General features: G+C 42.0%; 1 protein-coding gene across 1 annotated transcript; it reads left to right on the top strand.

Annotated features, from left to right (window-relative positions):
* Positions 1-402: 402 nt before the first annotated feature.
* On the top strand, positions 403-11,987 carry FGG (fibrinogen gamma chain). Its single transcript, XM_063135376.1, has 10 exons — positions 403-584; positions 690-734; positions 1,049-1,232; positions 1,334-1,427; positions 3,448-3,578; positions 5,377-5,510; positions 5,632-5,816; positions 6,971-7,248; positions 8,856-9,062; positions 11,522-11,987. Exons 1-9 carry the CDS (start codon positions 522-524, stop codon positions 9,044-9,046), a joined length of 1,305 nt encoding a protein of 434 aa, XP_062991446.1. The 5' UTR covers positions 403-521; the 3' UTR covers positions 9,047-9,062; positions 11,522-11,987.
* Positions 11,988-12,215: the final 228 nt, after the last annotated feature.

Below are 12,215 nucleotides of genomic sequence, written 5' to 3'. Positions count from 1 at the left end.
GCATCTGCTGCTTGAAGTCTGCTGGCCCTGGGCATAAGCCATTACACAGAATAAGGTGATCACTTTTTAGCTGCTTGAACGTTTGACGTGGGTAACAGCGTGGCGTTCCTCTTGAGACCCTTGCTATCTCTTTCATTCAAGTCCTTCACAGATACAGGTCAGGTTTATTACAAATGATTACTGGAAGCCATTGCTCCATAGGGCCAATGTGTCCTTCCGCTACTTTTTTTGTTCTCCTTGCAAAGGAGGACTTTAAGGTATGGCTTGTGGCCAAGCAATATGTAGGTGCTGAAAGGGGAAAGAACAGGAGCCAGCAAATCCAGGAAACACCCCCACAAGGGTCGGAAGGGACTGCCCTCCCTCTTCACTGTCCCCGCCTATTTACAATACTGTGTCCACCCACCGTGCGCTGCCTGATCCCTCAAGCTGTCACTGTGCAGTGCAAAGAGCAAGAGCAGACCTCCGCAGCCAGATCGATTCAAGCGCTTCAGTGTCTGGGAGCTCACGAAGCTGTAGGCGCAATGAAACCAAAGTTCAACATCTGCCTGCCTCTTCTAGCTGTCCTGTTTTCAGCTTGCACCGCTGTAAGTATAACTGGACAGATCAATGATCTGCTTAAACAATGGCTGAAGTTATAACCAAAGTAGCAAAATCACTGAAAGTGCTGTTTTGTCTTCTTTTTTATTTAGCAAATTGCTAGCCGTGATAACTGCTGCATCTTGGATGAAAGATTTGTAAGTCCCTATCTGTGCCATTCTTGCATTTTTTACTAATGTTTATTCATCGCAGATTATAGGCTGTTTTAAACATTATGAAACTGTTATTAAAAACAGGAGTTTGCTTTTTTAAATTGACTACTAACTGCATGCAATATTTGAAATAAGCTTATTGACATTACTATTTGAGTTGTTCTAGACTCCCCTCTATTGCAAATAAATGTCATATACCACAGCATCTGTCTGTGTTGGAGAGGAGAAATTCTAACATTAAATGTGTTTTGTGTTTTTTACTATTGTGTCGAATGGTTAAAAGTCCTCTTTTCTTTTAGGGTAGTTTTTGCCCCACCACATGTGGGATTGCAGATTTCTTGAGTAATTATCAGAATGCAGTTGATAACGACCTCCAGGTACTTGAACACATGTTGCAGGAGATCTCCAACTCTTCACATTCAACGGAACGAACTATCCGAGAGATCCGACAAACATACAACACAGACCCATCAACTCAGCCAAGTGAGAACGCAGAGGCCACTACAATGCAACTTTCTTTTACTTTCCAATTTATTCACTATTGCATCACTCATGTTTTCTACACATTTGTGCCTGTTCTACAGATGTGATACCTGCTTATACTCAAAAGTCCAGACAAATCATTGATGAAATCCTCAGATACGAAAACAGTATCTTGAATTATGAAACTACAGTACAGTATGTATTTTCTGCTGTTGCTTCAGATGCAGGCCATGTTTGCATTGTTTAATTTCACTACTTTCCATCTAGTTTTCCTCATAGAAATTCTGCTGATGTATAAATGAAAATGCCTATATCCTTATATGCCTATCTGCACAAGACAAATTACTTTCCTGTTTCAGGTTTATCATCCAATCAAGAGAATGAAGCAGTCTAAGCAGCTACAATCATATGCCTGTCTACTTGGAAGCAAGCCCCGCTGAACAGTGGGGCTTACTTTTGATTAAATGTGGTTAGGGTCAGGCTATAGTGACGGCCACCAATCTGGATGGCTTTAAAAGGGAGTTGGATACATTCCTGGAGGAGAAGGCCGTCAATGGCTACTAGCCCTGATGTTTATGTGCTACCTCCAGAATCTGAGGTAGTAAGTCTGTGACCACTAGTTGCTTGGGAACATGGGAAGGAGGGTGCTATTGCACCATGTCCTGCTTTGTTGGTTCCTGGTTGGCCACTGTGTGAACAGAATGCTGGACTAGATGGACCCTTGGTCTGATCCAGCAGGGCTCTTCTTATACTAGATGTTTCTTCTGCATCTAAAAAGCACAGTTTCTGTAATCAGCCTTCCTCAACCTGGTGTCCTCCAGAGGTGTTGACAACAACTCTTATCATCCCCAGTCAACTGGCTCTGCAGGGATGGGGGCAGATTGGGAAAGAGTATATTATACAACATATCATGAATTTGAACCAAAGCAGAAGCTATTTGAAACGATATTTTTTATTTTATTTTTATTTACTTATTTTATTTATATCCGCCTTTCCACCATTCTACATACTCACCCTTTTCAGGATAAAGAACAAAATGATCAGAGAATAATATGTATGACTGTTTCCTATCCCATCTTTTCCTTTGGTGAGCTCAAGGCAAGGTATACGATTCTCCCACCCACCTCATTTTATTCTCACCATCCTGTGAAGTAGGTCAGACTAAAAAGTAGACACTGCCCAAGCTCTCCTCGTGAGCTTTGTGCCTCTCTACTTTGCTTTGATGGAAGGTATCTCTTGTTATTTGCATTTCCTCATTATGCCTATTCTTATATACCACATAAAAATACACAGTTAACGTGGGCAGGTTTCCTGATTTACAGAGAGCTGACCAGTCCAAGTCCAGTCTAATGATAAAAAAAATCATAAGAAGGGAGATCAGTATGGACCTTGAAGTTGTACAATGGATAGTTAACACCTAGACAGCAGATGAAGTAGATACTTAAGTGTTCTATTTCTATTTAAATTAGAGTCATTATTTCAAATATTTTTACCTGCACATATACATTAACATTGACAATGTCATGTCTAGCTCTGCTCTCCCTGGGTTGGAAGAAGGTGTTTCAAGTGATAAATCAGAATTAGACTCTGAAGTAGAGGAGTCGGTGTAAGAAACAGGTCAGCCTGTACCAGTGGGGGAGAAACTCTCACAAGCTCTTCACTAGCTGGGAGTGAACCCTCTCTAGAGCTTATCTCATCAAGGGCAAATAATAAACAGTCAGTGGAAAGTCAACATTCTTCTGATGGAGAGAGCACAGGGAGGGGTTAGCAGATCTTAGAGTACGCCACAGACTAAAACGGGCGGAGTGAAAGGAAAGCGAGAGAAAGTCAGTCCAGCTCGCATCTCATCAGAAGCTGACTCAGAACTAGTCTCTCTGAAGTTAATACATCTTGGGAAAAGGCTTTCCATTCTTCTTGAAAACACAAGTCTCACTTAGTTGATTTGAAAACATCTATAGCCCTGTTCAGATCATCCCTCCATGCCTATACTAAAGGCTTGGAGAAGGGAGGGGATTCCTCAGTGGCTCCAACCCAATTTCTGTGCGTCCACAGGGGTGGGGGACGTAAGCTCTGCTTAACTTGGGATGGGGGGAGGCACGATCCCCCTCCCCCATCCACACATTTGGTCTACATGTGGAAGAAAGGTCTGAGTAGACCATGTGATTTCAAGTTTTGTTCCAATCAATTTATACTGTACTGATTTTTTAATCTCCAGGGAACTGACAGAAATGGTCATGTTAAACAATAATAAAATTCAACTATTAAAGCAGAAGACTGCTCAGCTTGAGGCACAATGTCAGCAGCCATGTAAAGACACTGTCCAGATACAAGAATTAAGTGGAAAAGGTAAGAGTGATTGGATAATACCTTTTTAATTTTTTTAATACAATTTCTACCCCACACTTTCTTGTCAAAATGAGATGTTTAAAGATGATAATGAAACTAACTCCCCAATGGCAACCAGCTTGATTGATAACTGGCAAATAGAGGGAGAAAACGTGGAGGCAGTGACAGACTTTGTATTTCTGGGCGCAAAGATTACTGCAGACGCTGACTGCAGACAGGAAATCAGAAAACGTTTACTCCTTGGGAGGAGAGCAATGACAAATCTCGATAAAATAGTTAAGAGCAGAGACACCACACTGACAACGAAGGTCCGCATAGTTAAAGCAGTGGTATTCCCCGTAGTAACCTATGGCTGCGAGAGCTGGACCATAAGGAAAGCTGAGTGAAGGAAGATAGATGCTTTTGAACTGTGGTGTTGGAGGAAAATTCTGAGAGTGCCTTGGACTGCAAGAAGATCAAACCAGTCCATACTCCAGGAAACAAAGCCAGACTGCTCACTTGAGGGAATGGTATTAAAGGCAAAACTGAAGTACTTTGGCCACATAAGGAGAAGACAGGATACCCTGGAGAAGAGGCTGATGCTAGGGAAAGTGGAAGGCAAAAGGAAGAGGGACCGACCAAGGGCAAGATGGATGGATGATATTCTGGAGGTGACAGACTTGACCTTGGGGGAGCTAGGGGTGGCAACGGCCGACAGAAAGTTCTGGCGTGGGCTGGTCCATGAAGTCACGAAGAGTCGGAAACGACTGAACGAATAAACAACAAAATGCTTGAGTGCTTAGCAATATAAAAATGCTCTGAACATCGAAAACAGGCATGTTAGGGAGAGTGCTGGGCTAGGACACTTATGCCCAACATCCGATTTTCTATGTTCAAGGAGCTTTCAGTGTATGGAGCATGAAATCATTGTGCTGCCAGCAACAGCCTGAAATGTTAACATGTAAAAACAGGTTGATCTGCACATCTGTCATTTCGAAGACAATGAGAACTGTTGTAGTGTTATTTATTTATTTAGGTGATTTATATGCTGTCTTTCAGGATACAAATCCCTCCAAGGCAGCATACAAGTAACAGCAATATCATAAGAGCAATATTAAGCAATGAAAACTCCTCAGGATCCTTCCCACAGGTGGTCAATGGCTGTGTGGGCAGGGAGAGTTCAGGAACAGGCCTCTTGTGTTGTCCTCATGTCCTTCCCTCGCTCTACTGGCATCTATCTGATAGGGCAGCCGATGGTGTGTGTATTTGGGGGGAGAAAGGTGGAGGGAAAACCCAGTTGGAGGAGGGCCTGTGGTCTTCTTCACCTACCTCTCTCCCTATGTCTCCATTTTAATGGAAGGTTCTTGCTTTTGCCTCCACCACACTAATGTTCCCACAAAGCATTTTAGCAGACAATATCCATGAAAGTATCAGTAAAATAACAATTCAAATTTATTATTTTTATTATGTATTATTATTACCTCCATCATTGTTCATGATGCTTTATTCATCCCTACACCCACAGATTATGCAGAAGCAGCCATTACTGCTGGCATGGCGTTTTGTGGGCATTTTCGCCAATGGAATAATAATAAAAAATGACAGAAACATACACCATTTATCCTACATGCCACATATATCATGCTTTAGCTACAGCACAAACCCCTAGGCAAAGGCTTCCCATCAAATTATGAAGTAAAAACGTAATAAATAGCTATAATGCTGAGGATCTCTTTCAGTCTTGCTTACTTAAAACGTGAATACAATGGAATGGACTGCAGTTAAACTACTGGCCATTTCTCCTATGTGTTTCTTATAGACTGCCAAGACATTGCTAATAAAGGTGCCAGACAGAGCGGCCTCTACTTCATCAAACCTCAGAAAGCCAAGGAGCAGTTTCTGGTCTATTGTGAAATAGATAATTTGGGCAATGGATGGACAGTTATCCAGAGGGTAGGTGGACTGTCAATTGAATGCATGGAGTTTAATGTATAACAGTAGATCAGTTATAGAGAGCAAATGCTAATCCTGTTAATCTCCCCTTCCTCCTCTCTTCTCTTCAATTCATTATCAGAGGCTTGATGGGAGTGAAGATTTTAACAAAAACCAGATCCAGTACAAGGAAGGATTTGGACACCTGTCACCAAATGACCAGACAGAATTCTGGTTGGGAAATGAAAAGATTCATTTAATAAGCACTCAAACAGCTATTCCATATGCCTTGAGGATAGAACTGGAGGACTGGAGTGGCCAAAAAAGGTATGCCACGAGTACCATTTTTTTTAGGAATATGGCTCACAGTTCATTACTATTATATGGGGACGCCTTCACTCATTAGCTACCTAAACTTTCAGGCATTTCAGTAAGTCCATTCTGTGCATATGCACCAGGGTGGCCATACATAGGACAGTCCTTTATGTGAAGATGTTATCTGTTTGAACAGCTGTTCAGAGATTAAAGTTTAAGAACCGTAAGAAGGGAGAGCAGAGGCCTGCAAGTGGTCCAGCAACACACAGCATTATCTGTTGATGGGCAACTTGGGGAGACAGCGTGGGGAGATGGTAATAGCAATTCTAAACTTGCATCTAGACATATTAACTGGCACATGAAAAAAATCTGTAAATATGTATCCCTTTTTGCGCTCTTTTTGGGTGATGTGTTCCTCTTTTGGCTATGTGTCTGGCCACCCTACAACGAGGGCATGATGGGAACTTGCTCTTAACAAGTTCCTCATTTCCTTTTCTAAGATCACTATAAGATTGTGTAGTTGCTGACAGCATGGCTGCACATGGCCTATGAAGGTTAAGAGGAACTAGTGACCACAGCTTCAGAAACAACACATCCACAGCAGTTTTCCAGGGAGTAAAGGATGGGTATTGGGTGGGGTGGGTGGGGGGTGGGGATCTGAGGAAATGTCTTTGTTTGGGATTGAGTGTCATAGCAGCAAATGCTGGGTGCTTTCTGGCTTTCTTTGCCACGTGGTGGTATTGCCAGGACCGGCCCTAGGATAAATAGTGCCCTGAGCTATGGTCTGTTTTGTAGGGCCACCCAGAGGTTTTATGGGGCTTGGTGCAGGTGTGATGTCCAGTGAGAATGACAGAGCTTAAAACTTCGATCTCTCAGCCACTGTGCTACAGTTTGCCCGAGCCAAAGTCCAAAAAGCCACATTCTGAGCAGTGGCAGTGCACTATTTATTTATATAATTACAAAATTTATATACTGCTCCATATCTGAAACAGATTCCGAAGCGGTGAACGTAAGAACTAAAACATTAAAAGATACACAAATTAAAACCCCATTAAATTTATATATAAATGTAAATAATAATAATAATAATAATAATAATAATAATAATAATAATAATAATAGCACACTTTTAAAATTTGGCATTTTAAACATTTTTCTTTCCACAGCCATGCAGATTATGCCCACTTCAAACTGGGAAATGAAGCGGATAACTACCGCCTGATGTACACCTTCTTTGCTGGCGGTGATGCTGGGGATGCCTTTGATGGTTTTGACTTTGGAGACGATCCAAGCGATAAATTCTTTACCTCCCACAACGGCATGCAATTCAGCACGCACGACAATGACAATGATAAATATGATGGTAACTGTGCTGCACAGTCTTCATCTGGATGGTGGATGAACAGATGTCATGCTGCTAACCTCAATGGCAAATACTACCAAGGTAATCACATGAACTCCCTCCCCTCCCCGCAATGTGTGGTCAAGGGGGCTTCCAAATGACGCTTTTATTGTGCAATCGCCATGCCTTACTCAGAGAACTGTATGGAGGGTATCCAGACAACTTCATCGTAAACCTCCTACATTTCCCCACCGTTTCTTACATCTTTGTTCTTAAGTCTGTTAAAGCTCCAGCCAACAAATGTTTAATTGAACACTCATTACTGGGCACTCAGAGAGTTTGCTCAGGTCCCTCACATGACGGTGTCTGCCTCCCACGCGCCTTCCGCCCCTTCTGGCCTTCCTTGCGTGACAAAAAAACCCCTCTTTAAGTACGATTTTTTTTAAAACTCAGAATTGCTGCTCTCTCCTGCTGTGTGCAGGAGAAGCAGTGCCATTAGAACAGCGGACTCAATGGGCCTCGTGCTCGTTCTGGACTTCCTCTTCTGAAAAGAGGAAACACGAAGGTAGGGAGCTTATAAAAAGGAAAAGATAGAATAGGTGCACTAGGAGGAGGTCTACGCTAGAATGCCTTCCTTGTGTGACTCAGCATTGTGGCAGCATTTCTTGAAAGCATGTAGCTTCCACCAAAGCACCTGTGGTATGGTGCAGTATTAGGGTGACTATACTAGAGTGACCAGATACAATAGAGGGCAGGGCTCCTGCAGCTTTAACTGTTGCGATGAACAGGGCATTTCACAAGGTGCTGCATGCATACAAATGACACCTGCCGAGATTCCCTTTTCTATACAACTGTTAAAGATACAGGAGCCCTGTCCTCCTTTCCATATGGTCACCCTAGTAGCTTTAGTCTCTTCAGTAGTCAAGGATTAAAGCATCTATTGTGCTATGATGTCACCTGATAGCGAAATACCTGTATTTTTCTGTGGTTTGAAGCTTCCATTGATTCCTTTGATGAATCTAAAAAGAGCATGGCTAAAAATTAGAATCTAGAAATTGTAAGGCTAAAAATTGGAATCTAGAAATAGGAAAGCTAAAAATCAGTCATTTGCTGCTTAACTGATATTTTACATATCACATATTTACTGGTGTGTGGAAACTAAGGCCCAGTCTTCATGGTGCCGAGTTGGCGCTGCCTCTCCGCAATACACCACTGTTTTACTCACCCGGGGTGGTATCAAGTAATCCCCATGCCAAGGAGGGATGCCAGTCACTGGCCACCTTCCACCAACACCACTCCCCGGATTGGCCCCTGGAACAAGGTCAGATAGCAGAAGAGCCATATTGACCTCGCTTCCAATGAAAATGTCGGGGTAAGTCCCTGACTTTTTCAAAGCATTGCTTTACGGGAAAGCCTTGCGGTGGCTGCAAAGCTGCGGCTGCATCATATAACTGACGCAGCACAGATTCACAGCCCTCACGGGGCTTTCCCTGCATATAGACAGCTGCTAAGCATTCTTATTTGGAAGTAAGTCCCATTGAACTTAGCAGCATTTCTAAATAAACATGTTTAAACACAGGGTACAGAAAAGTTGAAGTAAATGCTGGCAGCAGAAGGATAGCAAATACACAGTATTACACTCCACAGATATCAGTCTTAAGAATCATCTGACAACCCACTCACATATTATGATGTTGCTTACATTTTAGGTGGTACTTACAGTAACGAAGACCCTCGTTCAGATGGATACGACAATGGTATTACTTGGGTAACCTGGCGCTCTAAGTGGTATTCCATGAAGAAAACCGTGATGAAAATCATTCCATTCACCAGACTTGCAATAGTCACGGGACAGCAAAGTGGAGGAATAAAAGATGTTGGAAACCGTGGAGACATTTAGAAAAATCATCTAAAATGTGAGTTAAAAGCAACTTTGTACCAGAATAATGTTTGGTTATTATACCAGTCTCTTATAGACGATGTCCTCTGAGTTATTTAACTATATTGAATATATTATATTTGAGTATATTATCTGTCTCATTTTAAAAAATAAATATACGATTGCAGTCTTATCACACGTACACACACAAAATCCTCCTTTCCTTATATATTTCACATGGTTTATTTTTTGAAATCAAAAATTGTGAACACATGGAACTTTCTGGCACAAGATGTGGTAGGGATCCCGAGCTTAAATTACTTTAAAAGGGGATTAGATAAATTCAACTAGACTTAGAACAGTCCTATGCATGTTTAGACAGAAGAAAGTCCTACAGCTCCTTGCCTAAATATGTATAGGATTGTGCTCTTAATCATACCCATTCAAATCAATGGGACATACAATAGTATCCTTCCCTTTAATAAAAGGTTCTCAGCATGGCTCACAAAATAAAAGAGGTTAAGGACAGGCTAAAAACAATAATCAAAATCTAAAAAAACTAAAAAGCCTCGGGGGGTGGGGAGAGAAATGCCTTTGCCTGGTGCAGGAAAGGTAACAATGTGGACACCAGATGAGCCCCTTTGTGGAAGGCATTCCATAAATAACAGAAGTCTAGCAATGGGATGGAGGGTGGGGCTCGCCACCCCACCTGCTACCCCATTGCTGAACTCCTGTCATTACTTGAAGGAAAAGGCACTTCCCACATATACAAGCACAGTCATATATTATCACATCTGTAGCTCTTCTACAGATGCAGCTTTTGAGCCAACAAAGGGTACGCATTTTGCAACTACTGGCATGCTCTTCAGGTTTCCAACAGACCAGCGGCCATCCACTGAGGGAAAACATCTGACATGCAGGAGAGAGAAGTAACTAAATGTATTATTTATATAAAGGGTGCCTAATAGTAAAAAGGGGGGAATCTAACCACAAATTAATATTTTTCAAAATTTAAATTAATTTCCTCTTCTGTGTCATAGGCCTAAAGTAACCTTTTCCCCATTTATTTCAGAAATAATATATCTAGGATGGAAGCTTTAATGTGAAATATACCACTATTTGTATTTCAGAGGTCTTAACACAGATCCTTTCTTTCAGAAATCCGGGGGCTATTAGATGCTGGCCTCAAGGACATGGTAGAACCATCTGAGGCCCGCTATAATGAATTTGCTAGGCAATTCCAGAATAAAATCTTTCACATCCACCAGAACTTCAGTGTTATAGCAGGTGAAACTAGCGAGGTATCCAGAGCACAGTCTTGTTAAGTTTTCTTGGATGAGTTTCAGTTGGTACAGCTCGAGGACGTTGACAAGGTGCATGGACAGGTTCTTGCAACTACCTCAGTATTGGATCCTTGCCCCTCTTGGCTAATGAAAGCTGGCAGGGATGAAATAGCTGGCTGGGCCAGGGAAGTGATTAATGCCTCTCTGCGAGAAGGAGTGGTCTCAATCCATCTGAAAGATGCAGTAGTAAAACCACTCCTGAAGAAATCTTCCCTGGACCCGGAAAATCTAAATAACTATAGGCTGGAGGCAAATGTTCCATTCCTGGGGAAGGTCCTTGAGTGAGTGGTTGCGAGTCAGGTCCAGACACTCTTAGATGAGACTGATTATCTGGATCCATCTTAGTTGGGTTTCAGGCCTGGTTTTGGCATGGAAACAGCCTTGGTCGCCCTTGTATGATGACCTATGTTGGGAGAAAGACAGAGGGAGTGTGACTCTGTTGATTCTCCTTGATCTCTCAGCGGCTTTCGATACCATCCACCATGGTATCCTTCTGGAACGACTGGCTGAGTTAGGAGCCAGAGGTACTGCATTGCAGTGGTTCCGCTCCTACTTGGCAGGCCGGCTCCAGAAGGTGGTAGTTGAGGAACATTGCTCGGCCCCGTGGATTCTCCAGTATGGGGTTCCATGGGGGTCAGTCTTGTCCCCCATGCTGTTTAACATTTACATGAAACTGTTGGGTGAGGTCATCTGGAGTTTTGGAGTGTGTTGTCATCAGTACACTGATGACACATCGCTCTATTTCTCCTTTTCAAATTCAGCAGGTGAGGCTGTGGATGTGCTGAACCGGTGCCTGGCTGTGACAATGGACTGGATGATGGCTAATAAACTGAAACTCAATCCAGACAAGACTGAGTTGGTTCTGCTGACCAGATAGAGGGTGTTGAACCTGTTCTGGATGGGGTTGCACCTGCCTAACTTTATTGGGGGGGGGGTGGAACAGGACAAAGATCCCAGTTGTGGGGGGGGGCAAACACAAAGTGGATGGAAGACGCCTCAGTTGGATTTCCCAGAGTACTGGATTGATGGACATTTGGCCTGATTCATTGAAGCTCTTACATTTTTATGTACAAACAATCCTATTGATAACATACGCAATTTAGCTTTTTCCTGGGAGAAAAATTATAATTGTTCTTTTTCTCTTTTGTTGTAGGTTGGAGATGTTTAAAAGAATATTTTTTGACAACTATTTACCTGGACAAGTCACAAAGCCTTTATAAAATGCCACTACTCTGAACTCACATAAACTTTTGTAAGATAGGATCCGGCAATTGAATCAAACCATTAAATGTTTGCATTTGTTTTCTCCACCAATGGGATAAAAGGCAGCCATAGCACACTTTCTGCATGCATTGTATAAACACAAGTGCACACAACTGCACAATTTTGCACTAGGTTGTGGAAATGTGAATGGCTCACCAGTGCAGTCCCACCTGTTAAAAGCCTGTATCTTGAAGCTCTCTGGATTGTGTCTGTATGCAACAATGATACATCAATTTCCATGCATGAGCAAATCTCCTTCTGCATAGGAAAAACTGTTCTAGATTAGAGCCACTATTTCTAGTTCATTTGCAATGTGTCTTCTCAACATACATTTAAATAAATATTAACAAATAAAATGTGTCATTAATTTCTTCTTAGCTGCCACAAAAAAATTGAGAAAAATTCTGCAAAGGTTTCAAACTGTCTTGAAAAGATTGGTTTATAAATCTGCATATGTACTCATATCAACATCTAAATGTCGTTCAATTTTTTAAAAAATGAAAAAAATTACATAACATATATATGACAACTGTTGAATTTCCTTTATTTAAATTTGGAGCAGGACAATTGCATTTTAGAAAATG

The sequence above is a fragment of the Elgaria multicarinata genome, chromosome 10 (assembly GCF_023053635.1).
Source record: "Elgaria multicarinata webbii isolate HBS135686 ecotype San Diego chromosome 10, rElgMul1.1.pri, whole genome shotgun sequence".
In the NCBI taxonomy this organism is placed as follows: domain Eukaryota; kingdom Metazoa; phylum Chordata; class Lepidosauria; order Squamata; family Anguidae; genus Elgaria; species Elgaria multicarinata.
Note: the sequence above shows the minus strand (reverse complement) of the source record. Positions and strands in the feature narration are given on the sequence as shown.